Source organism: Chenopodium quinoa, unplaced genomic scaffold (assembly GCF_001683475.1).
Source record: "Chenopodium quinoa cultivar QQ74 unplaced genomic scaffold, ASM168347v1, whole genome shotgun sequence".
Taxonomy (NCBI): Eukaryota; Viridiplantae; Streptophyta; class Magnoliopsida; order Caryophyllales; family Amaranthaceae; genus Chenopodium; species Chenopodium quinoa.
In genome coordinates this window covers 835,779-861,103 of record NW_018743791.1, presented here as the reverse complement: position 1 = coordinate 861,103, position 25,325 = coordinate 835,779, and the positions used below count along the sequence as shown (strand labels likewise).

The 25,325-nt window shown below is 37.1% G+C and overlaps 3 protein-coding genes across 6 annotated transcripts; 2 read left to right on the top strand and 1 right to left on the bottom strand.

Annotated features, from left to right (window-relative positions):
• Window positions 1-322: 322 nt before the first annotated feature.
• On the top strand, window positions 323-17,541 carry LOC110685035 (proline iminopeptidase-like). 4 transcript variants are annotated; one of them, XM_021861496.1, is made up of 10 exons: window positions 528-718; window positions 852-1,057; window positions 12,921-13,019; window positions 13,108-13,356; window positions 13,458-13,551; window positions 15,254-15,351; window positions 15,691-15,806; window positions 16,021-16,134; window positions 16,513-16,587; window positions 17,282-17,541. In XM_021861496.1, exons 1-7 carry the CDS (start codon window positions 577-579, stop codon window positions 15,802-15,804), a joined length of 1,002 nt encoding a protein of 333 aa, XP_021717188.1. In that variant the 5' UTR covers window positions 528-576; the 3' UTR covers window positions 15,805-15,806; window positions 16,021-16,134; window positions 16,513-16,587; window positions 17,282-17,541. The 4 variants fall into 4 exon arrangements, with proteins under 4 accessions (XP_021717190.1, XP_021717188.1, XP_021717187.1 ...); XM_021861497.1 differs by having other exon boundaries at window positions 531-718; window positions 13,108-13,218; window positions 13,294-13,356; window positions 15,691-16,134; XM_021861498.1 differs by lacking the exon at window positions 528-718 and adding an exon at window positions 323-491 and having other exon boundaries at window positions 15,691-16,134.
• An 84-nt stretch (window positions 17,542-17,625) lies between these two features.
• On the bottom strand, window positions 17,626-21,477 carry LOC110685034 (triadin-like). The gene is made up of 10 exons (XM_021861494.1): window positions 20,752-21,477; window positions 20,479-20,543; window positions 20,318-20,379; window positions 19,148-20,194; window positions 18,993-19,044; window positions 18,759-18,899; window positions 18,587-18,670; window positions 18,451-18,501; window positions 18,222-18,334; window positions 17,626-18,128 (listed from the first exon to the last, which is right to left on the bottom strand). The coding sequence occupies exons 1-10, from the start codon at window positions 20,900-20,902 to the stop codon at window positions 17,900-17,902; spliced, it is 1,995 nt and encodes a 664-aa protein (XP_021717186.1). The 5' UTR covers window positions 20,903-21,477; the 3' UTR covers window positions 17,626-17,899.
• Window positions 21,478-21,881: 404 nt separating this feature from the next.
• On the top strand, window positions 21,882-22,793 carry LOC110685098 (RNA polymerase II C-terminal domain phosphatase-like 4). The gene has a single exon (XM_021861562.1). The coding sequence runs from the start codon at window positions 21,882-21,884 to the stop codon at window positions 22,791-22,793; it is 912 nt and encodes a 303-aa protein (XP_021717254.1).
• Window positions 22,794-25,325: the final 2,532 nt, after the last annotated feature.

The following is a 25,325-nucleotide window of genomic DNA, read 5'->3' as shown; positions in this document are numbered from 1 at the left end:
CTTTGTTAATATTTTTATAATGGTGTGTGACACTCTCATTATTATATTGTTGATGTTAATACTTGGCCAAAGAGGGTAGTTCCTTAACTCATCTCAGGGGCACTTTCATCGTAGTGTTACATCCATTATTATTGATTTATTTTAAGACATGTAGAAAGAGGCTTTATTTAATCACGACATCTATGAGTCTCGTTTAAGTGTCGGTCATCGTTCCCTTACACTGCTCATTGTTTGATGTTGTTTCCGACAACGGCTGAGTTTAAACTTTTTTTTTTCATGTTAATTACTTTATTAGGGTGAAGTGGTATCCAAAAGGACAAACGCTAACACAAATTAAAGGTCATACACTCATGCCAATCTAAGAGTCACCAAATTGGAGAAAAATGATTTATTTTGTGTATAAACCCCAAAAGTAAAGGGACAAAAAAACAAAAAGAAGGAAAATTTACAATCCGAGCAAGACGAATTATTGTTACACTCCATTGCTTAAGGTAATTTCTGTTTTCTAGCCAATGTCTGTAATTTGATTGAATATTTACCATGGCATATCCCTTGATTGTGAAATTCTAGTATTAGATGATGATAATAACGATGATGTTAGGAACAAAGTTCAGTCTTTTCTTGAAAAGTTTGCCTCCCACTTCAATTCATCCTCTTGTTTCTTTTTCTCCTTTACCCATCTTTTCTATCTCCTCCCAACATCGATTTTGTTCATCAGGTCTTCTTTCTGTCTTCAATTTCAGTTTTTGATTGTTAATTTCGATCTGGGTACTTGTAATTTGCTCCTAATTAAATTGGGTATGTGTAAAATTTCATGATTTAATTTTTTTTTAATGTTTATTTGGGTGTAGAACGAAGAAAGCTAAGACTGCAAGTGAGAAATTGTGTTCCTAGCATTGAGCAACAGTTAATTATGGCGTTGGAGAGCAAGGAAGAAGATTCATGTGAAGTGAATAGGAATCTGTATCCTCCAATTGAGCCTTATAGTTCTGGGTTCTTGAAGGTTTCAGATATTCACACCCTTTATTGGGAGCAATCTGGGAATCCAAATGGGCATGTGAGTTTATTATTATTGATGCTAATTAGTTGCTAATCTGCTCATTTTGGTGTTTAATTATGCAATTTAAGGGTAAAGGTTGCTGCTTTATGTTTCTTCTTAATGTGCATTTTACTGTAAGTGGACATAGTGGTGTTGTTAGCTCCTTTTGCAGTGTTTGTGGGAAGTACATGTTAGTATTCGTGATCGATCAATCTCACACACACGAACAAAAAAATTGCTAGTGTTTGTGTCACACCAATTGCAACCTCCATTGTCCAATCCATTGTTTGGGAATACTAAGTTTACTTGATGCTATTCGAACCTTGATTCAACTTAGGGTTAGACAGTCATCAGTGAACATATTTTCATTTAAGAAAAATTTCTGAAGAAATGAGTTAAATTATCTTAAGAGGTTGGTGGGGATATTCTTCCGACAGGTTGAGCTAAAAATAGCTAACTTTGGACTCTTTACATGCCACACTACTATATGAATTTTTTTTGTAAGAAATGAGTAGGATGAGAGCTAATTTTATGAAAATTGAGAATCGTAATCTAAAATTTTCTTATATCAGATGTATTAAAAGAAGATGAACAATGGACATGAGATCATATAAAATTTGGTTTAATTAATGTGACTACATCAAGTGACTGAATGACAAATCTCGATGTGCAAGAGAGCGATGCTATAGACTTTACGTTAATGGGTATAGTGGATGGTCAGATGGGTGGAAACTCTAGGAAGTAAAGAGAGGCGAGCGATTTGGCTATAATGACGGTGTGAAGGTAAAGTGAATTGTTCGAACCTCCTAAATTGCCTCTTGTGGTGTCGTGGGGTCTGTGGGATGAACCCTAACCACTTTTTTTCCCAGGTCCGAAAAAGTCCAAAATTGTAAAAAAAAATGAAGAGTAAAATACACGAAATCGGATCAATTTTGGAGGTTTTGGGACCGGTGTCGAAAAATCTTTGAAACGTAAGGGATGCAACTCTGGGTCATATAATATTATTTGAAGCGTTATATAACCACTAGTCGGTCATATAAAGGTCTATGGTGGCCTTGAGTTAGTTATGGGAGGCAAGCGCGTAAATGGCTAAAATGACGGTTTGAAGGTAAATTGAATGATTTCAACTACCTAAATGGCCTCCCGAGGAGTTGTGGGAGGAGTTGTGGGATCCAGAGGAAGATCCCCAACCACTTTTTTCCCGGATCCGAAAAATCCAAAATTGTCAAAAGAAAAATGAAGACTACAGTACATGAAATCGAACCAAGTTTGGAGATTCTGGGACCGGTGTCGAAAATTCTCTAAATTGTTGGAAATGCAATTCGGGGTCATATAATATTATTTGAAACCATATATGACCACTAGTCGCCGTAGTCGGTCATATAAAGATTTGTGATGGCCTTAAGTTAATTAAGAGAGACGAGCGAGTAAATGGCTAGAATGGTTATTTGAAGGTAAATTGAATGATTTCAACCACCTAAATAACCTCCGGGTGTTGTGGGGTCCATGGAAAGAACTCCAACCACTTTTTTCCCCTTGTCCAAACAAGTCCAATTTGTAAAAAAAAATAAAAATGAAGACTATAATACACAAAATTGAACCAATTTTGGAGGTTTTGGGATCGGTGTAAAAAAATCTCTAAATTGTAGGGGATGTAACTCGAGTTATTATATTATTTGGAACCATTTATGACTAGTAGTCGGTCATATAAAGGTTTGTGGTAGCCTTGACTTAATTATGGGATACGAGCATGTAAATGGCTAAAATGGCAATTTGAAGGTAAAGTGAATGGTTCCAACTACCTATATGGCCTCTAAGGTGTCATGGGGTCCATGGGAAGAACCTTAACCACTTCCCCCCCCCCCCCCCGGTGCTGTAAAAGTCCAAAATTGTAAAAAAAAATTAACACTAGTAGACGAAATCGGACCAATTTATCCTTAAAACTTTCAATTTACCGGTTCATAACTTGCACCGATTTCGTGAACTTAAAAGTACCAAGGACATTTACGACAACATTTAATGGTCATATATGGTTCCAAACGACATTATATGACCATGAGATGTATCCCCTAGGGCCTTAAGAATTTTCGCCACCGGGATTCGTGACCTCTGAAATTCCTTAAGAGCGTGGATAATAGCCTTCAATTTTGGAATTTTTTGACCTTTTTTCGCCCGGAAATAAAAATTGCTGAGATGTTTAGCATGCTCCCAAATACCCTCTGGTAGTCCAATTAGGTGGGTGGAACCATCCAATTTACCTTAAAACGGTCAATTTACAAGTTTAGAACTTGCATCGATTTCGTGAATTCTAGCCTACCACGGACATTTATTACAAAATATAATGGTCATATATGGTTCCAAACGGCATTATATGAGCCTCAAATGTATCCCCTAGGGTCTCAAGACTTTTTACCACCGGTTCCCGTAACCTCCGAAATTCCACAAAAAGCGTGGATAATAGACTTCAATTTTTTAATTTTTTTAACCTTTTTCGCCTGGAAATAAAAATTGCCGAGATGTATATTACAGTCCCAAATACCATCCGGAAGTCCAATTAGGTGGGTGGAACCATTCAATTTGCCTTAAAACAATCAATTTACTATTTCACAACTTGCACCGATTTCGTGAACTCAAGCCAACCACAGATATTTAGGACAAGAAATAATGGTCATATATAGTTCCAAACATCATAATATGACCCGGAGATATATTCCCTAGGGCCTCAAGACTTTTCGCCACCGGGCCCGTAACCTCGAAATTCCTAAAAAAACGTGGATAATTAGCCTTCAATTTTGGAATTTTTTGACCTTTTTTCGCCCGGAAATAAAAATTTCCGAAAAGTTTACCATGCTCCCTAATACCCTCCGGGAGTCCAATTAGGTGGATGGAACCATCCAATTTGCCTTAAAACGGTCAATTTACCCGTTCACTACTTGCATCGATTTCGTGAACTCAAGCCTACCACAGACATCTACGACAACATATAATGGTCATATATGGTTCCAAACGACATTATATGACCATGAGATGTATCCCCTAGGGCCTCAAGAATTTTCGCCACCGGAATTCGTGACCTCTGAAATTCCTTAAAAGCGTGGATAATAGCCTTTAGTTTGGAATTTTTTGACCTTTTTAGCTGAGATGTTTAGCATGCTCCCAAATACCCTCTGGTAGTCCAATTAGGTGGGTGGAACCATCCAATTTGCCTTAAAACGGTCAATTTACAAGTTTAGAAGCATCGATTTCGTGAATTCAAGCCTACCACGGACATTTATGACAACATATAATGGTCATATATGGTTCCAAACGGCATAATATGAGCCTCAAATGTATCCCCTAAGGTCTTAAGACTTTTTACCACCGGGTCCCGTAACCTCCGAAATTCCTCAAAAAGCATGGATAATATCGTTCAATTTTTGAATTTTTTTAACCTTTTTCGCCTGGAAATAAAAATTGCCGAGATGTACATTATGGTCCCAAATACCATCCGGAAGTCCAATTAGGTGGGTGGAACCATTCAATTTGCCTTAAAACAATCAATTTACTATTTCACAACTTGCACCGATTTCGTGAACTCAAACGTACCACGTTTATTTACGACAACATTTAATGGTCATATATGGTTCTAAACGACATTATATGACCATAAGATTTATCTCCTAGGGCCTCGAGACTTTTCGCCACGGGGCTTCGTGTCCTCCGAAATTCCTCAAAAGTGTGGATAATAGACTTCGATTTTTGAATTTTTTGACCTTTTTTCTCTAGGAAATAAAATTGCCAAGAAGTTAACCATGGTTCCTAATACCCTACGGGCCCTACGGGAGTACAATTACGTGGATAGAAGCATACAATTTGCCTTAAAGCTGCCAATTTACCCGATCACAACTTGCACCGATTTCGTGAACTCAAGCTTACCACAGATATTTAGGACAACAAATAATGGTCATACATAGTTCCAAACAGCATAATATGATCCGAAGATATATTCCCTAGGGCCTCAACACTTTTCGCCACTGGGCCCGTAACCTAGAAATTCCTAAAAAAACGTGGATAATAGCCTTCAATTTTGGAATTTTTTGACTTTTTTTCGCCCGGAAAGAAAAATTGCCGAAAAGTTTACCATGCTCCCTAATACCCTTCGGGAGTCCATTTAGGTGGGTGGAACCATCTAATTTGCCTTAAATCGGTCAATTTACCCGTTCACTACTTGCATCGATTTCGTGAACTCAAGCCTACCACGGACATCTGCGACAACATATAATGGTCATATATGGTTCCAAACGGCATTATATGACCCTGAGATTTATTCCTTAGGGTCTCAAGAATTTTCGCCACCGGGGGTCGTGACCTCCGAAATTCCTTAAAAGCGTGGATAATAGCCTTCAATTTTGGAATTTTTTGACGTTTTTTCGCCATTGTTGAGATGTTTAGCATGCTCCCAAATACCCTATGGTAGTCCAATGAGGTGGGTGGAACCATCCAATTTGCCTTAAAGCGGTTAATTAACAAGTTTAGAACTTGCATCGATTTCATGATTTCAAGCCTACCATGGAAGTTTATGACAACATATAATGGTCATATATGTTTCCAAACGACATTATATGAGACTCAGATGTATCCCTTATGGTCTCAAGACTTTTTACCACCGGTTCCCGTAACCTCCGAAATTCCTCAAAAAGCGTGGATAATAACCTTCAATTTTTGAATTTTTTTTTTAACCTTTTTCGCCTGGAAATAAAAATTGCCGAGATGTATATTACGGTCCCAAATACCATCCGGAAGCCCAATTAGGTGGGTGGAACCATTCAATTTTCCTTAAAACAATTAATTTACTTTTTCACAACTTGCACCGATTTCGTGAACTCAAACGTACCACGGACATTGACGACAACATTTAATGGTCATATATGGTTCCAAACGACATTATATGACCATGAGATGTATCCCCTAGGGCCTCGAGACTTTTCGCCATGGGGTTTCGTGTCCTCCGAAATTCCTCAAAAGTGTGGATAATAGACTTCGATTTTTGAATTTTTTGAACTTTTTTCTCTCGGAAATAAAATTGCCAAGAAGTTAACCATGGTTCCTAATACCCTACGGTAGTACAATTAGGTGGATAGAACCATCCAATTTGCCTTAAAGCTGTCAATTTACCCGTTCACAACTTGCACCGATTTCGTGAACTCAAGCCTACCACGGATATTAAGGAGAACAAATAATGGTCATTCCAAACAGCATAATATGACCCGGAGATATATTCCCTAGGGCCTCAAGACTTTTCCCCACCGGACCCGTAACCTCGAAATTCCTAAAAAAACGCGGATAATAGCCTTCTATTTTGGAATTTTATTGACTTTTTTCGCCCGGAAATAAAAATTGCTGAAAAGTTTACCATGCTCCCTTATACCCTCCGGGAGTCCAATTTGGTGGATGGAACCATCCAATTTGCCTTAAAACGGTCAATTTACCCGTTCACTACTTGCATCGATTTCGTGAACTCAAGCCAACCACGGTTATCTACGACAACATGTAATGGTCATATATGGTTCCAAACGGTATTATATGACCCTGAGATTTATTCCCTAGGGTCTCAAGAATTTTCGCCATCGGGCGTTGTGACATCCGAAATTCCTTAGAAGCGTGGATAATAGCCTTCAATTTTTTAAATTTTTGACCTTTTTTCGCCCGGAAATAAAAATTTCAGAGATGTTTAGCATGCTCCCAAATACCCTCTGGTAGTCCAATTAGGTGGGTGGAACCATCCAATTTGCCTTAAAACGATTAATTTACAAGTTTAGAACTCATTGATTTCATGATTTCAAGCCTACCATGGAAGTTTATGACAACATATAATGGTCATATATGTTTCCAAACGGCATTATATGAGCCTCTGATGTATCCCCTATGGTTTTCAAGACTTTTTACCACCGGGTCCCGTAACCTCCGAAATTCCCCAAAAAGCGTGGATAATAGCTTTCAATTTTTTAATTTTTTTAACCTTTTTCACCTGGAAATAAAAATAGCCGATATGTATATTACGATCCCTAATACCATCCGGAAGTCCAATAAGGTGGGTGGAACCATTCAATTTGCCTTAAAACAATCAATTTACTATTTTACAACTTGCACCGATTTCGTGAACTCAAACGTACCACGGACATTTACGACAACATTTAATGGTCATATATGGTTCTAAACGACATTATATGACCATGAGATGTATCCCCTAGGGCCTCGAGACTTTTCGCCACGGGGCTTCGTGTCCTCCGAAATTTCTCAAAAGTGTGGATTTGACCTTTTTTCTCTCGGAAATAAAATTGCCAAGAAGTTAACCATGGTTCCTAATACCCTACGGGCCCTACGGGAGTACAATTACGTGGATAGAAGCATCCAATTTGCCTTAAAGCTGCCAATTTACCCGATCACAACTTGCACCGATTTCGTGAACTCAAGCTTACCACGGATATTTAGGACAACAAATAATGGTCATACATATTTCCAAACAGCATAATATGATCCGAAGATATATTCCCTAGGGCCTCAAGACTTTTCGCCACCGGGCCCGTAACCTAGAAATTCCTAAAAAAACGTGGATAATAGCCTTCAATTTTGGAATTTTTTGACTTTTTTTCGCCCGGAAAGAAAAATTGCCGAAAAGTTTACCATGCTCCCTAATACCCTTCGGGAGTCCATTTAGGTGGGTGGAACCATCTAATTTGCCTTAAAACGGTCAATTTACCCTTTCACTACTTGCATCGATTTCGTGAACTCAAGCCTACCACGGACATCTGTGACAACGTATAATGGTCATATATGGTTCCAAACGGCATTATATGACCCTGAGATTTATTCCTTAGGGTCTTAAGAATTTTCGCCACGGGGGTCGTGACCTCCGAAATTCCTTACAAGCGTGGATAATAGCCTTCTATTTTGGAATTTTTTGACTTTTTTCGCCCAGAAATAAAAATTGTTGAGATGTTTAGCATGGTCCCAAATACCCTCTGGTAGTCCAATTAGGTGGGTGGAACCATCCAATATGCCTTAAAACAGTTAATTTACAAGTTTAGAACTTGCATCGATTTCATGATTTCAAGCCTACCATGGATGTTTATGACAACATATAATGGTCATATATGTTTCTAAACGGCATTATACGAGCCTCAAATGTATCCCCTATGGTCTCAAGACTTTTTACCACCTGGTCCCGTAACCTCCGAAATTCCTCAAAGAGCGTGCATAACCTTCAATATTTGAATTTGTTTAACCTTTATCGCCTGGAAATAAAAATTTGCCAAGATGTATATTACGGTCCCAAATATTATCCGGAAGTCCAATTAAGTGGGTGGAACCATTCAATTTGCCTTAAAACAATCAATTTATTATTTCACAACTTGCACCGATTTCGTGAACTCAAACGTACCACGGACATTTACGACAACATTTAATGGTCATATATGGTTCCAAACGACATTATATGACCATGAGATGTATCCCTTAGGGCCTCGAGACTTTTCGCCATGGGGCTTCGTGTCCTCTAAAATTCCTCAAAAGTGTGGATAATAGACTTCGATTTTGGAATTTTTTGACCTTTTTTCTCTCAGAAATAAAATTTCCAAGAAGTTAACCCTGGTTCCTTATACCCTACGGTAGTATAATTAGGTGGATAGAACCATCTAATTTGCCTTAAACCTGTCAATTTACCCGTTCACAACTTGCACCGATTTCGTGAACTCAAGCCTACCACGGATATTTAGGACAACAAATAATGGTCATATATAGTTCCAAACAGCATAATATGACCCGGAGATATATTCCCTAGGGCCTCAAGACTTTTCACCACCGGGCCCGTAACCTCGAAATTCCTAAAAAGACGTGGATAATAGCCTTCAATTTTGTAATTTTTTTTGACCTTTTTCGCCCGGAAATAAAAATTGCCGAAAAGTTTACCATGCTCCCTAATACCCTTCAGGAGTCCATTTAGGTGGGTGGAACCATATAATTTGCCTTAATCCGGTCAATTTACCCGTTCACTACTTGCATCGATTTCGTGAACTCCAGCCTACCACGGACATCTACGACAACATATAATGGTCATATATGGTTCCAAACGGCATTATATGACCCTGAGATTTATTCCATAGGGTCTCAAGAATTTTCGCCACCGAAAGTCGTGACCTCCGAAATTCCTTAAAAGCGTGGATAAGCCTTCTATTTTGGAATTTTTTGACTTTTTTTCGTCCGGAAATAAAAATTGTTGAGATGTTTAGCATGGCCCCAAATACCCTCTGGTAGTCCAATTAGGTGGGTGGAACCATCCAATATGCCTTAAAACGGTTAATTTACAAGTTTAGAACTTGCATCGATTTCATGATTTCAAACCTACCATGGAAATTTATGACAACATATAATGGTCATATATGTTTCCAAACGGCATTATATGAGCCTCAGATGTATCCCCTATGGTCTCAAGATTTTTTTACCACCGGGTCCCGTAACCTCCGAAATTCCTCAAAAAGTGTGGATAATAGCCTTCAATTTTTGAATTTTTTTAACCTTTTTCGCCTGGAAATAAAAATTGCCGAGATGTATATTACGGTCCCAAATACCATCCGGAAGTCCAATTAGGTGGGTGGAACCATTCAATTTGCCTTAAAACAATCAATTTACTATTTCACAACTTGCACCGATTTCGTGAACTCAAACGTACCACGGACATTTACGACAACATTTAATGGTCACATATACTTCCAAACGGCCTTATATGAACCAGAGATATGTTCCCTAGGGCCTCAAGACTTTTCGCCACCGGGCCCGTAACCTCGAAATTCCTCAAATAATCTGGATAATAGCCTTCAATTTTGGAATTTTTTGACCTTTTTTCGCCATGAAATAAAAATTGCCGTGAAGTTTACTATGGTCCCTAATACACTCCGGGAGTGCAATTAGGTGGGTGGAACCATTCATTTTGCCATAAAACGGACAATTTACCCGTTCACTACTTGCACCGATTTCGTGAACTCAAGCCTACCACGGACATCTACGACAACATATAATGGTCATATATGGTTCCAAATGGCATTATATGACCCTGAGATGTATCCCCTTGGGCCTTGAGACTTTTCGCCATCAGTGTTCTCCAAAATTCCTCTAAAGTGTGGATAATAGCCTTTAATTTTGGAATTTTTTTACCTTTTTCCGCCCGAAAATAAAAATTTCCAAGATGTTTAGCATGCTCCCAAATACCCTCTGGTAGTCCAATTAGGTGGGTGGAACCATCCAATTGCCTTAAAACGGTCAATTTACAAGTTTAGAACTTGCATCGATTTCGTGAACTCAAGCCTACCACGGACATTTATGACAACATATAATGGTCATATATGGTTCCAAACGACATTATATGAGCCTCAGATGTATTCCCTAGGGTCTCAAGACTTTTTACCACTGGGTCCCGTAATTCTGAAATTCCTCAAAAAGCTTGGATATTAGCCTTCAATTTTTGAATTTTTTTAACTTTTTTCGCCTGGAAATAAAAATTGCCGAGATGTATGTTACGGTCCCAAGTACCACCCGGAAGTCCAATTAAGTGGGTGGAACCATTCAATTTGCCTTAAAACAATCAATTTACCTGTTCACAATTTGCCCTATTTCGTGAACTCAAACGTACCACGGACATTTACGACAACATTTAATGGTCATGTTTGGTTCCAAACGACATTATATGACCTTGAGGTGTATTTCCTAGGGCCTTAAGACTTTTCGCCACCGGGCTTCGTGCCCTCTGAAATTCCTCAAAAGTGTGGATTAATAGCCTTCAATTTTGGAATTTTTTGACCTTTTTTCGCCCATAAATAAAAATTGCTGAGATGTTTAGCATGGTCCCAAATACCCTTTGGGAGACTAATTAGGTGGGTGGAACCATCCAATTTGCTTTAAAACCGTCAATTTACAAGTTTAGAACTTGCATCGATTTCGTGAACTCAAGCCTACCACGGACATTTATAACAACATATAATGGTCATATATGGTTCCAAACGGCATTATATGAGCCTCAGATGTATCCCCTAGGGTCTCAAGACTTTTCACCACCGGGTCCTGTAACCTCCGAAATTCCTCAAAAAGCATGGATAATAGCCTTCAATTTTTTAATTTTTTAACCTTTTCTGTCTGGAAATAAAAATTGCTGAGATGTATATTACGGTCCCAAATACCTTCCGGAGGTCCAATTAGGTGGGTGGAACCATTCAATTTGCCTTAAAATGATCAATTTACTAGTTCACAACTTGCACCGATTTCGTGAATTCAAACGTACCACGGACATTTATGACAACATTTAATGGTCATATATGGTTTCAAAAGACATTATATGACCATGAGATGTATCCCCTAGGGCCTTGAGACTTTTTGCCACCGGGATTCGTGTCCTCCGAAATTTCTCAAAAGTGTGGATAATAGATTTCGAATTTGGAATTTTTTGACCTTTTTTCTATGAATTGTAGGGGATTTAACTCGGGCTCATATAATATTATTTGGATTCATATATGACCACAGGTCGGTCTTATAATGGTTTGTGGTGGCCTTAAGTTAATTATGATTTATGAGAGGCAAGCGCGTAAATGAAAATGGCAGTTTGAAGGTAAAGTGAATTGTTTCCAACCACCTAATTGGCCTCCCGAGGTGTTGTGGGGTCTATGGGAAGAACCCCAACCATTTTTTTTCCGGGTTTGAAAAAATTCTAAAATTGTCAAAAAAAAAAATGAAGACTATATAGTACATGAAATTGGACTAATTTTTGTGGTTTTGGGACCGGTGTTGAAAATCTCGAGTTGCAGGGGATGCAACTCAGCGTCATAAAATATTATTTGGAACCATATTTGAACATTGGTGGGTCATATACGGTTTGTGGTGGCCTTTTTGTTAATTATGGGAGGTGAGCGTGTAAATGGCTAAACTGGGAGTTTGAAGGTAAAGTGAATGGTTCCTACCACTTAACAGGCCTCCAAAGGTATCGTGGGGTCCATGGTGAGAACTTTAACCACTTTTTTCCCTGGCTGCAAAAGTCCCAAATTGTAAAAAAAAGAAGACTATAGTACACGAAATCATACCAATTTTGGATGTTTTGAGACCGGTGTTGAAAAATCTCTAAATTATATAATATTACTTGGAACCATATATGACCATTAGTAGGTCAGATAAAGTCCCGTGGTGGACTTGCATTAATGAAGGGGGCGTAAGTTGTAACCGGGTAAATTGACATTTTAAAGGGAAAATGGATGGTTTCTACCACCCAATTGGACTCTTGAGGTGTCTTAGGGTCTATGGGATGCTCCTTGACATGTTTCCGTTCTGGTACCAAAAAGTCGGAAATTATTCTAAACTAAAGGTTATAATCCACGCTTTTGGACAAAACTTGGAATTTTTTTCAAAATTGAAGTGGATGCATGGGTGTCGTCCGAGGTTATATAAGTTGTTTTGGAATCATCAAAGGCCCATCAATAGGTCTACAAAGTCCCAAGAATGAGTTAAATTCGGTTATGTGGCTTTTTGGGAATTTGGTTACATTGGTAGTAAATAGCTGTAAGAGATGGTTATTTAAATAACCAACTTGGCACCCCATGGTCGTATTAAGGTCTATGTAACCCTTTATGTATATATGTTGAGGGTTCAGCTTCAATACTGTGCAATCCCAGAGTCTATCTTGTCAATATATATATTCTCTAGTTTATAAGAATATGATGGCTAAGGATACATGTTTATACAGTAAGCACAACAAATTCTTTAAAGTAGAAGAGCTTTTTGGATCTGTGTTACATTAGTTGATGAAATCCAGTTCATGCTTAACTTTAGTTCTTGCATTCATCATTTATTGAACCTCTTCTTGCAGCCAGTTGTCTTTCTTCATGGTGGTCCAGGTGGTGGAACTTCTCCAAGTAATAGAAAGTTTTTTGATCCTGAGTTTTACAGAATTATCCTCTTTGATCAGGTTAGCAGCTAAATTTGATTTGAGATACTTGTTATATTATACCTTTAGCAGTATTCTGGTAAGTATGGCCATTTTAATATATTTGCAGAGAGGTGCTGGCAAGAGCACACCTCATGCTTGTTTGGAGGAAAATACAACATGGGATCTCATAGCAGACATAGAAAAGCTTCGAGAGCACTTGGAAGTTCCTGAATGGCAGGTTGGTTTACTTATTTGGTTGAAATTCGCTATTTCTTGGTCTAACTATGTATGGTTGTATTTTTCCCTTGTGCAGGTCTTTGGTGGCTCATGGGGAAGTACTCTGGCTCTTGCATACAGTCAGGCTCATCCCGACAAGGTTTCCTTGACACCCAATTTCCAGTTGTAGTGAGTCCAACTCTTTAATGAGCTTAAAATTTACCCATTATTATTGAGACAATTCATCTGATCTTATGTCAGGTCACTGGCCTGGTCCTTAGAGGGATCTTTCTCTTACGCAAAAAAGAGATTGATTGGTTCTATGAAGGGGGTGCTGCTACTATATTTCCTGATGGTATATTCCTTCGATTTTCATTAACTATCTGTAGATTACACATGTTCTTATTTGAGGCTTATCTTGACCCTTGACCTTACTGGTTTTTGCTGATTTATTGGTCCATAATACTTGCTGATGTTACTGGAATTCCTGTTTCATACTTCTTACGTCATTTGTCGTTTTGTTGGACCCTTTGGAATGGGTTGGAGTGAAGTTAAAATCCATTCCATCCATTGTATTGTTTGGTTAGCCTTTTTAACTTTGGTACCTCATACCAAGACCCCACCCCCTTGGAATCCTATACCCACCCCATCCCTCCCCTAAGATTCACAATCAATTCCATTAATGAAATGTAGAATCTTTCCAACAAACAAAACAACTTCAAACTAGTATGGGATTTAGAAACCATACCCCACCCCCACCCCCCCGGTATGAGATTGCATCCCAACCCATTCCAGTTTCATGAACCAAACAGCCCCTAGAGAGTGCAATAATACCAATATTAATGCCTACCCATGTACTTCAAGAACAAAAAGATGGACTAACTATTAGAGTGATCTGGGCTCTCCAAAATTCAGAATATGATTACGTGATTGAAGAGTAAATTGTTTGTATACCTGCCTATGCAAAAATAGCATTTGTGGACATTGGGATAGCATCAAGACCTTTACATTGGAACATTTTCTGGACCCTTCAAAGTTTAGAGTAGATAATGATGGGGTATATTACATGATGCCCCTATGCTTAAGCTAATTCTGTTTGATAATACTTTTGTCCAATATCATAACGCTCTTATACTCTTGCATAGATGCTGACACTGTGAATGTAACTGACACCTAGTTTAATGCAAATCTTAAATTCTTGAGCAGCTTATCACAAATCGATCTGTCTCATACAAGAACATTTTGAGAGTTTAATTGTACAATTGGTCCCTCTTAATGGTCTCTTCTCTCTTGTTAAAATTTTCTGTGAAGCCTTGACAGATATAGTGCTTCAGCATATTTTAGTAGCCAGAGCATTTTAAGAAAAGCAGTACACTTATGACATATCTTATTTGACTCTACAAAGGAAAATCAGTATTTTTGTTTATTACAATTTTAAACTCTTTATTTATTTATTTTTATATAATAAATCCTGCTAAAAAGGAATATAGCATGAGTGTATACCTATTTTGGTTCTCATTCTTATGGTTTAACTTTCTCCTAGATAGATTTTTCATTAGGGTATTACTTGTGGTCCTTGGAAAAATAGCCCAACACAGTTAAATGAATTGTTGCCTACTGTTGATCCCCAACAAATGTATGTAAAATATAGTATTTCATGTCCTTGAGGACTGCTGAGTGCTGACATTGTTTCATATTCCTCTTTGATGCTGTCAAAGAGGGAGTAGAATATGTCAGCTTTTTTCTAGATACTTTGGTGTATCATTATTATTGGAAATATGGAAATTGTCTTGTCATCTTTTATTGCTGGTATTTAATGGGTTTCAAACTAATTTTCCGTTTGCAATGTGATTTATTATGGAGCCAGAAATTTGTGATTTTTAACATACTTCTTGTTTTATGCATAGTTTCATATTCCAGGATCATTGTTTCTGCTGATGGCCTTTTTTTTTTTTTTTTTTTTTAATTTTATTTACATATATCTTGCATCATGTGTTAATGTCATTTTCTTGGGTACTTCAAATTGTTCAATGTTAGTTCACTTCTTCCATATGCAGCTTGGGAACAATTCAGAGATCTTATTCCTGAAAGTGAAAGGGGATGTTTTGTCGATGCTTACCACAAGAGGTTAAATTCAGATGATAAGGAAACACAGGTTAGGTTCGCTTGTGTTGATATGTGGTCCTATTTGTAGTAACTTGCTATGGGCCTTTTTGTTTTGTTTATTTAATTTAATTTTATAACTAAATGCATTTTAAAGATAAGTTGTATTAACTTGGGCAAAAAATTGAGGGTGGAAAGTTCTTCTTGAACACATCTCCACGATGGAAGTCTAAGGGACTCAATAATTTGTCTTACTTTTATTGGGATTAATGTTTTTGGGTCTTCCCAAAGTTTTTGTACACAGTAAAACATGGCAGGTAAACAATTTATTCTCTCCTGTAGCTTGTGGATATCTTTTACCTAAAACAATCTCTATCTTTGGTTTATGAAGCTGGCTGCTGCAAAAGCATGGACCACATTGGAGATGATGACAGCCCATCTTATTCCTAATGAAGATAACATCAAGCGAGGGGATGATGATGAATTTTCACTGATAAGTTTGTGATGGTCGTACCTAAAAGCTCTGTGTATTAGCTTTTTTTTGTTGGCATATAAACTTATTCTAGCTTTCCTTTTTGTACATTTGGGGTTGAGGAAGGCGTCTGCTACTGATGTCTGTATTCCTCAAGGAAAATTTGTGAATATATATATACTTTGGGCTTTGGAAAGTGACTGTTTTGCATTGTGTGGTATAGCTATTTTAATTGGTTTTCTTTTTCAGGCATTTGCTTGTGTGGAAAATCATTATTTTAAGAATAAAGGTTTCTTTCCTTCTGATTCATTCCTGCTTGATAACATTGACAAAATAAGGCACATTAAGTGTACTATTGTGCAGGTAAACATTCTCCCATCTCTAGGCTTTGTTCTATTCGACTGATTTTGTTTTAAACTTATATTATCTGAACTTATCTTAACTTATACAAGTATTATTTAAATTTATTTTTGCTGTAGCAAAACTTATTTGTGAGCATGTCAGCACTATTTTTTGTTCATTTCAGCAAAACTTATTTGGTCTGAATTTATTTGAACTAATTTTGTCTGAAATAAGTCAAAATAAATTGAACAAATATTTGTACCGATAAATAAATATAACCTTCTGAATAGAACCGTGTTTCACATAGATTAATGCATTAAAGAAGAAGATAGAGAAATGGAAGACCTTCAGTAATAAAATGATCATGAAATTGATACTGTGCAATTGCTGTTTTTACAGGGTAGATATGACATCGTTTGTCCAATGATGTCAGCTTGGGATCTCCACAAAGCTTGGCCAGAAGCTGACTTCAAGGTAATGCACATGTGTTCGTTTTCATAATGTTCTGCAGTCATGTGTGCCAGTCATTATTCTGCCGCTGTAGTCTAAGGAATTATATGGTAGCCAGTGAAATCTTTTAAGTCTGCCTGCCCACAGTCAAGAAGGTTCCAGCATTCCTCTGTGTTAGTCTTCCATATATCAAACTAGGACTGTTGATTTTAGCTCCCTGTAAAAGATTCATGATTCATCTCTGTTCTATAAAATAAACAAATCAGTGTTTTTTTTTTATATCCCCTTGCTATATCAAAGTTGTTGAATTTGTATGCTTCCGGACACTCAATAATTTTGCTACGTTTTAAGATTTAATTATTTAGGTGGAAGTAAGGGTCAGTATGATCCTCTGTATACCATATGCCGGTAGTAGTTGTTTTGGGCTCTTCCTTGGGTATGACTCAGATTCATGATACTGTCTGTAGTCAGTTAAGAGTTTGCATATTTTAAGTCCATATTTTGCTTGCATTTCATTGCAGTCAGAGACCTGGTAAGAAATAATAAAATGCATATATACAAACTCTCATATTCCTTGCTTGTTTGTAAACTAATATGTAATTTTGAAAGACAAACATCTATTTTTGTGTCATCAATATGCTTTTTTATGAGATCTTGAGGTGACTGATTCCTGTTATTTTGAATGACAATCTGAATGGTATAATCTGAATTGTGGCAGGTGGTCCTTAATGCGGGTCACTCAGCCAATGAACCAGGAATTTCTGCTGAACTTGTTGCTGCAAATGAGAGGCTTGAAAGGAATTTTCAAGGCAAATAGTGTAATCATGATTCATGACTATGCAAGTAATAAACTTACTAGAGTTCTAGGATTTTTGCGCAACGCTTTCAATGATATGAGGATAACGTGCATGTTTTGATGTTGTGCAAGATATATATCATTCACATCTCAATAGTTGAGACATGTGGTAATTTTATTAATCGTATTTTATGTTTAAGTAATTGCTAACTTGTTCTGAGGACTTTGTTCATATGAAAATTACAACTCCTGCTTCATCCTTCCACTTTCCTTTGATTCAACACAATCAAACCAAAAAAACTTAATCAACCACATGAGAAGAACAAATGGGATAATGGTTACAACACTTACTTTCCATTAAAACCAAGAAGACACACTCTTTTATGTAAAATTGTGAAGTACATGCACACACTTTGTTCTTTAATACAATTAAGATATTCAATGAATTAATTGAACCAAATCACCAAAAAGAAAAGGAATTGTTCACTCTAGAAACTTGACAAAAAGAATTCACTCTAAATGTGTCAATTGTTCAAATCCTCATTTGTTTCTTGTGCAGCTTTTTGGTTTATGCAAACTCTGAAAATTTGGCTCTCTTGGGATAGTTACTGGCCTTTTCCCCTTTGTTGCTGATTTCTGAGCTTCAGAAGCTTTCTTTGTTGGTTCAACAGCCTCCTTTCCCTGTTTTCTTGATTCCTTTGGTCTCGATATAGTTTTAGATTTTTCAATTGCACTGCGTCCCTGAGATTTCACATGAGAATCGATTTCCCTGCAGAAAAATTACGTTCATATTCTTACTCTCGTGCTGCATTATAAAACACTTGACTGGGAAATGTTAAAGAATTGTGAGTTCTGCTCTCACCTCTGAGGTCCAATATCATGTTTCTGCAGGGTAGGATATTTGGCAACTCCAGAGCTCTTCTCCAACTTTGGCTTTAGTCCCTTTAATGTCATGTATCTGCTCTTGATTGGTTTCTGAATGGCCAATTTACATGAAAACTCTTATCAGAAATAATGTCTGCGAGAATAACCTTTTGAAAAAACACCAAGATCTAGGCTATTCAATAGCAATGAAGGGTGGTAAGACTTACAAGTTTGCCCTCATCTTTCTTGCCTCCTTTCTCTTTGTTGTCAGATACTCCCTGATGATGGGAAGAAGTGTTAGCGCCAATGCATACTGTCTAATGAGAAAATTCGATGTGCGTTAACACGAGTGGAAACATTTACCTGTGAGTTTTCACTTGTAGTTGATGAAATTTCATGGGAATTAACTTTTCTCTCTAGGGTTGCCTCTTTCAGAATTCCTCTTTCCTGTAACAGGCAAGCAATAATGAATAATCAAAATGGCCAACAGGAAAATTTTAAATAAATAAAATTTTGTGAATTGTTTAGTTCTCACATCAGTTCTTAGCCTAAAAGGCTTAGGGTTTGTTGGCTTGAGTTTCTTGTTCTTTAATCCCTGTGTACCACCAGTTTCTGCAGGACAGTTTTCTTTCGAATTTTTGTCCAGTTTTTGAGAGTTCTGCTTTGTTTTGACCACCTATAAGCATGAGCAACAATTTATGTTAGAGATCAACACATATACCCCATTATACAATGGAAAAGTTAATGGGTTTGGAAATGTGATGATCACCTTGAGTTTTACAGGTGCATCGTGTTTGCTGAGATTGTTGCTGTTCAAGTTCCTGGAATTTTCGTCACGAAAATGGTTGAAGATTTAAGTGTTAAAGACCTTTTTTTCTCTATAAGTGGATTGACAAATGACTAAACCATGATGGTAGCACAAACCTGATATCAGCAGAAGTCAAAGCATTCTCTTTGTCATCGTTGTCCTCGAGTTTACTGACTACTCCTGGATTCTGATTTTCAAGATCATCTGTAATTGTATTGTCCTTCTCTTGGCTTTGTTCATCTGCTTTCGGAGCTTGAACTGCCTCAGTGCTCACTTCTGCTGAATCTTTGTCATCTGAAACTGGACCTGCTGAATCTTTGTCATCTGAAACTGTACCTGACTGCATATCAGTCTTCTGAGTGTTCAAAGATACTGCCCCTGAACTTTCACCTGTCATAGGCCTATCCGAGGTTAATGTCCTTTCTTCTTGGGAGCTGCTATGATCTTCAGCCTTCGGCTTTACTGTTGCTGATCCCAAGTCCAAAGAGCCACACCTCGACTTGTCATCAATTTCCATATCACTATATTCATTTCCACCCTTTTCAACTTCTAGTTGAGCAGCACCAGCATGCTTCCTCTTATTCGCCTTGGCCTTGCTCTGGACACTTATTGGGAGTTTGGAATCAACCTCCCGTGTCTTCACCTTGGAGGAACCCAGTACCTTTCTTGAACGATCCAAGGGCAACTTTTTCTTTTCACTCGTACAATCCTTGGACGGTTTACGAGTAACATTACCCTTCTTTTGGCTATTAATCTCAAGCCTCTTCACCCCTGCACACAACTTACTTATAGGGGTATCCAGCTCCTCCGACACCTTCTTCTTTAGAGCTTTCTTAGGTGAGTTGAACACCAAAGCCTTAGAAACAACCTTACTCTTTGGTAACGAAATGCTCGTTTTCATCGGGTTTCGTACACTTCGGAAGGCACTAGGCTTAGGAGAACTCCCCCTTTTCATCCTAGGAGAAGTCATATACTTAGCAGCAACATTCTTCACCCTAGCTTTAGGAGTTGAAGCAGGCTTTACATTTGCAACGACCGCCTTCGTCTTTCCTTTCTCTTCATTAAAAAGCCTTGTAGAGATTGAACAAGAAACTAATCCTAATCTTTGCAGCCTGGATTTCGAAGACTTTGGAGGCGCCGAAAATGGGCATTTCTTACTTTCACTAAACAAAACACAGGAAAAAAGCTTCTTAATATAGAATTTCATTTTGCTATGTTGATAATAAGAATGAAACCTAATCAAGATCATTCAATTTCCCAAAAATGTTGCTTCATATGTAGGATACCTTGGAGGTTTTCGGCTTAAGGCTCGTCGAAATCGTACATTAGGACTCCTTGCAGCCATTACCTACAATGATCCAATGATGGTAACTAAGCTAAACATCACCACATTCATCAAAAAAACATTACTATCTCAAGCATCAAGATTTCAACATAGAAATCTAACCCGAAGCACGAAATTCTTGTAAATGGCTTCAGAATCCATCTCCTGCATATGTTGTTGGTCACACCCTGGAACACAAATACATAATACAGGCTCATAAAATTTACATTCATATTCAATCATAGCATAGTGCATAAAACAATAATGTATACTCTAATCGAATAAATCACAAAAAATCAGCTCATAATCATAAATTAATTTCAACTCTACTGTTTGAACATCAAATAGTTTAATTTCTTAAAAATAAAGGAATTGAGGAGAAGGAGAAAGACAAACCAACTCGAGAGCAGAACCAAAAGCAATCATCAGGGGAGAAATGATTAGGAAGTGTGAAATCGACGAACTTGGGAGCTTCGATTTCTTCATAAAACTCTTCTACCTCAGCTTCTCTTTCCATGGATGATGTCAGCTGAAATTTTTCTCCCATTTTTTTGTTTATTAGCTTATCAATTAATCTCAACAACAAACTCTTAAGAAATAATTAGTTTTTGAGCAAAGCGCGATTGATCGGATGAGTATAAGAGGGATTAAGGAGAGAGAAAGCAAGAGAATAATGCAAGATTAGAAAGAAGAATGTAATGTTTTGAACAAACAACCTGAACAAAAGAACAACAGATCTCACTTCTGGAAAACTAGCCGTTGGAGCAGCTTATCATTTACTCAAACCTTTTTCCTTTTTTTTTTTTTTTTTTTGGGTCATAAAAGGGGTATTTTCGGTAATTTACAAAATTTAAAAGACTTAACGTTAATGGTTTTGGGCTGTACAGTAGAATGGACTTCTTCAATATGATATTGGGCCCCATTTTTTAATTGGGTTTTATTGGGCCTGATAAATTGTTGCATAAAGACCTTTTTTTCTGGCTTAATTGTACAGGTGTAAAATTATGTTGAACGAGTAAAAGATAAGCATAATTTATTTATTCACTTCGTATAATTATTCTTGGTCTTATATTGGATTTTTTTTTTCTTAAAAAAAATTACATATCTAAAATTCTAAATTAATTAACCTAAAATTATATTTATACACGATTTAAAAATATGATTTCATACATGCCACACCACTTGGAAAGTTTAATGTATATTTTGTTATATAAACTATTGATATTTTCTTTTTAAAACAAGATAAACTATTGATATTAAGATAAATTTGGTTTGAGGTTTCCATTTAAGTGTAACTTTTAAGAAAGTCAATCCAAAAGAATGGTCTTTCTTGTTTTTTAACCGACTTATCATAATTCTTGGGAAAAGATTTACCTAAAAACTACTGATAAATCTTGGAGAACTATAAAACTGAACAACCCTAACAATACCTATAAATTAAAAGCTCCTACAATCCTTATTTATTCATAAACATAACAATTTCTAGAGCAATTTTTATATCTTTGATCAAAGAGAGTTAAAGAAATATGTGTGAGCTAGTATTATCTATTGATAATATTATTAACAATAATAACGGCGAACCATGCCAACATGGTGCATTCATCAACAACACATGCGCATTTTGCAAACGACTCAAGGAAGATTGCAACGATCCCATCACTATACCGTTTCGTTACATCGCTCCCAATTTCTCCCTAACCATAAATGCAATTCGACACCTAAGAGGTTGTAATTTCGGAACCTTACTAGACCGAAAGAAGCTAAATTTAGTACTCGACTTAGATCACACGTTGATACATTCGATAAAGACCAAATCGAAAGAGTTCACCCTAGAGGATAAGGAAAAGATCAAAACGTGTTACAAAGATGTACACGAGATTTGTGATGGGAAAAGATTGGTTAAGTTAAGGCCGGGTGTTCGTGAATTCCTTGAAGAAGCTAGCACTATGTTCGAGTTATCAATCTACACTATGGCAAAAGAATTCTACGCGAAAGAGGTGGCTAAAATGCTTAGATCGAACGTGTGTCAAAAAAGGGTTAAGTTCGAAAATGTGATTTCTAAGGAGGATTGTACTAAGCATAGACGACGGAAGAGGCTTGATGTTGTGTTGTCATCCGAACGGGTGGTTTTGATTATGGATGATTTAGAAGAGGTTTGGCGTGAAGAAAATCACAAAAATTTAATAAATATTAAGCCATATAAGTTCTTCAAGAAAAAAAGTCCTTGGGTTGAAGATTTGTTAGAAGATGACCAAGAACTTACTAGGGTTTTGGGTGTTCTAAAGACGGTTTATAATGTTTTTTATGAAAAGGAAGGAAGAAATTATGATGGTAAAGATGTGAGGGAAGTGCTTGAAAGTATCAAGATTCAGTCTTTAGTTGAAGAATTATTTGACGAGCGGTGGTTTGGAACAATTAATAAAGATTATTTTGAATGAGAAAAAATTATATGTGGTTATATCTAGGTTTTGTAAATGTATTTCATTGTATTTTTCTTAATGTAATTTTAGATATATGGTGTATAAGAAAATAGTCATTGAGTTCACAAGTCACAATAATACTCTCGAAGATAAAGATCTTTAAAACTAACTATGACTAGTTCATCAACATAGATTAGTATTAATCTCTTGTTCTTAACCTTTTAGTTTTAGACTTTTTGTTTTAATTAGACTTTTAGTCATTCATAAGTAGAGCTATCAAAAGTTGACCCGATACGAAATACCGACTTAAACCCGATTATTAGCCGACCTATCTGAACCCGAAGAAAAGGTGACCCAAACCCGACATAAAACCAGCACTAGACTCGAGTTGACCCGAGTATGTGAGACCCGAACCCGAAAATGAACTGACCTGGAGATGACCCGACCCGAATATAACCAGTAAATTATTGACCTGAATCGAAGCCGAATTTAACCCAACCTGTTACAAACCCGACCCGAAATACCCCCGACTTGTTATTGAGCCGACCCAAATTCAAGCCTACCACGAACATTTATGACAAAATATAATGATCATATATGGTTCCATACGCCATTATATGACTCCGAGATGTATCCCCTAAAATCGCTAGCCTTTTCGACACCGGGCCCCTAAACCTCCATTTCTCAAAAAGTGTGGATATTAGCCTTCAATTTTGGATTTTATTTTTACCTTTTTTCGCCCGGAAATAAAAATTGCCGAAATGTTTATCATGGTCCCTAATACACTCTGGGAGTCCAATTGGGTGGGTGGAACCATCCAATTTGTCTTTAAACAGCCAATTTACCGATTTACAACTTGCACCGATTTCTTTAATTCAAGCCTACCACGAACATTTATGAAAACATATAATGATCATATATGGTTCCAAACGGCATTATATGAGCCCGAGATGTATGTCCTAAAATATCAAGCCTTTTAAACACCTCCAAAATTTCTTAAAAAGCGTGGATATTAGCCTTAAATTTTGGAATTTTTTGACTTTTTTTCGCCTGTAAATAAAAAAAGCCAAAATGTTTACCATGGTCCCTAATACCCTCCGAGAGGTCATTTGGGTGGGTGGAACCATCCAATTTTCCTTTAAACGACAAATTTACCGATTTAAAACTTGCACCGATTTTGTTAACTCAAGCCTACCACGAACATTTCAGACAACATATAATAATCATATATGGTTCCATACGACATTATATGACCCCCCAGACGTATCCCTAAATTCTCAAGACTTTACGACATCGGCCCCGAAACTTCCAAAAATTTTCAAAAAGCGTGGACATAGCCTTCAGTTTTGGAAATTTTTGACTTTTTTTCGCCAGAAAATAAAAATTACCGAAATGTTTACCATGGTCCCTAATACCCTCCATTAGTCCAATTGGGTGGGTGGAACCATCCAATTTACCGGTTTACAACTTGCACCGATTTCATTAACTCAAGCCTAATATAGACACCCATTTGTGTCTCCCCAAAACCAAACCCAGTGATGAGTACCTTTCACGTCGAATCATAATCGAATGAAACGAAAGTGTGGAAAGGTCTAGTGTTGCGGAAAGTTTTTATTTCTTTTCTCTTCTTTCTGTTTTTGAAAACATAATTTTAAGAAAACAGCCAATCCAGTTTGGTTGGTCCATGATATGGGTCTAATAGTAGTGTAGTTGGATGGGGCTTGCAAAGACCTTTCCAACGATATGTTATAAGCCCAATTCCGATGAATATTGAGGAAATTTATGCCCAATTTACTAAACTGGGCCCGGATTGAGCTTTATGTACGGCCCAATGATCTAGGGGAGGGCCTAATATGATTTATCATTCCTAATGCAATTAGGAATGGTTTTAGTCTTCTAGAATCTTCTAGAAGGTTCTTTTCATTCCTAATTCAATTAGCATTGATAAGTTGACTTTGTTGACTTTTCGGAGGTTTAATCAAAATCAAATAGCATTTTCGAAGGAATTATATTATTTTATCCTCCAGTACGGTAAACTTATCGGATTTTTGAAAACGCGTTAGAATCAAGACTGGCGTCCAACCCCAGGCCTTGGCGCCTGGAACCAGGCTTGGCGCCAGACGCTAGCCATTGGTGCCTGACGCTAGCCACAGGTGCCTGGCGCCAGCTAGCCATGGTTGGCGCCAACCTTGTTTTGCGTGCGTCAGACTCTGTTTTGTTAAATTATCTTTTTCGGCTGATTTTCTCTATAAATATCGTATCAAAAACTCCGTTTTCATTCACCAATTCTATTCATTCGCAAGTTATCATCAACAATCATTAATTCTTTAGCATTCTTTCATTCAATTCTTTCTTACTTTGTTTTGCATACAAAATTCCGCATTCACAAGATCTAGAAACACCTAGCCATATCCGAAGTTGCTTTCGCCCTAGACGTGAAAGGTTTTAATTTCTGAGGGTTTGGCCCCAAATCTCTATTTCAATTATTTAATTTAATTGTTATTTATTATTTTCCTTGAAGTTACTAACGTGTGTATTTTGTTATTAGAA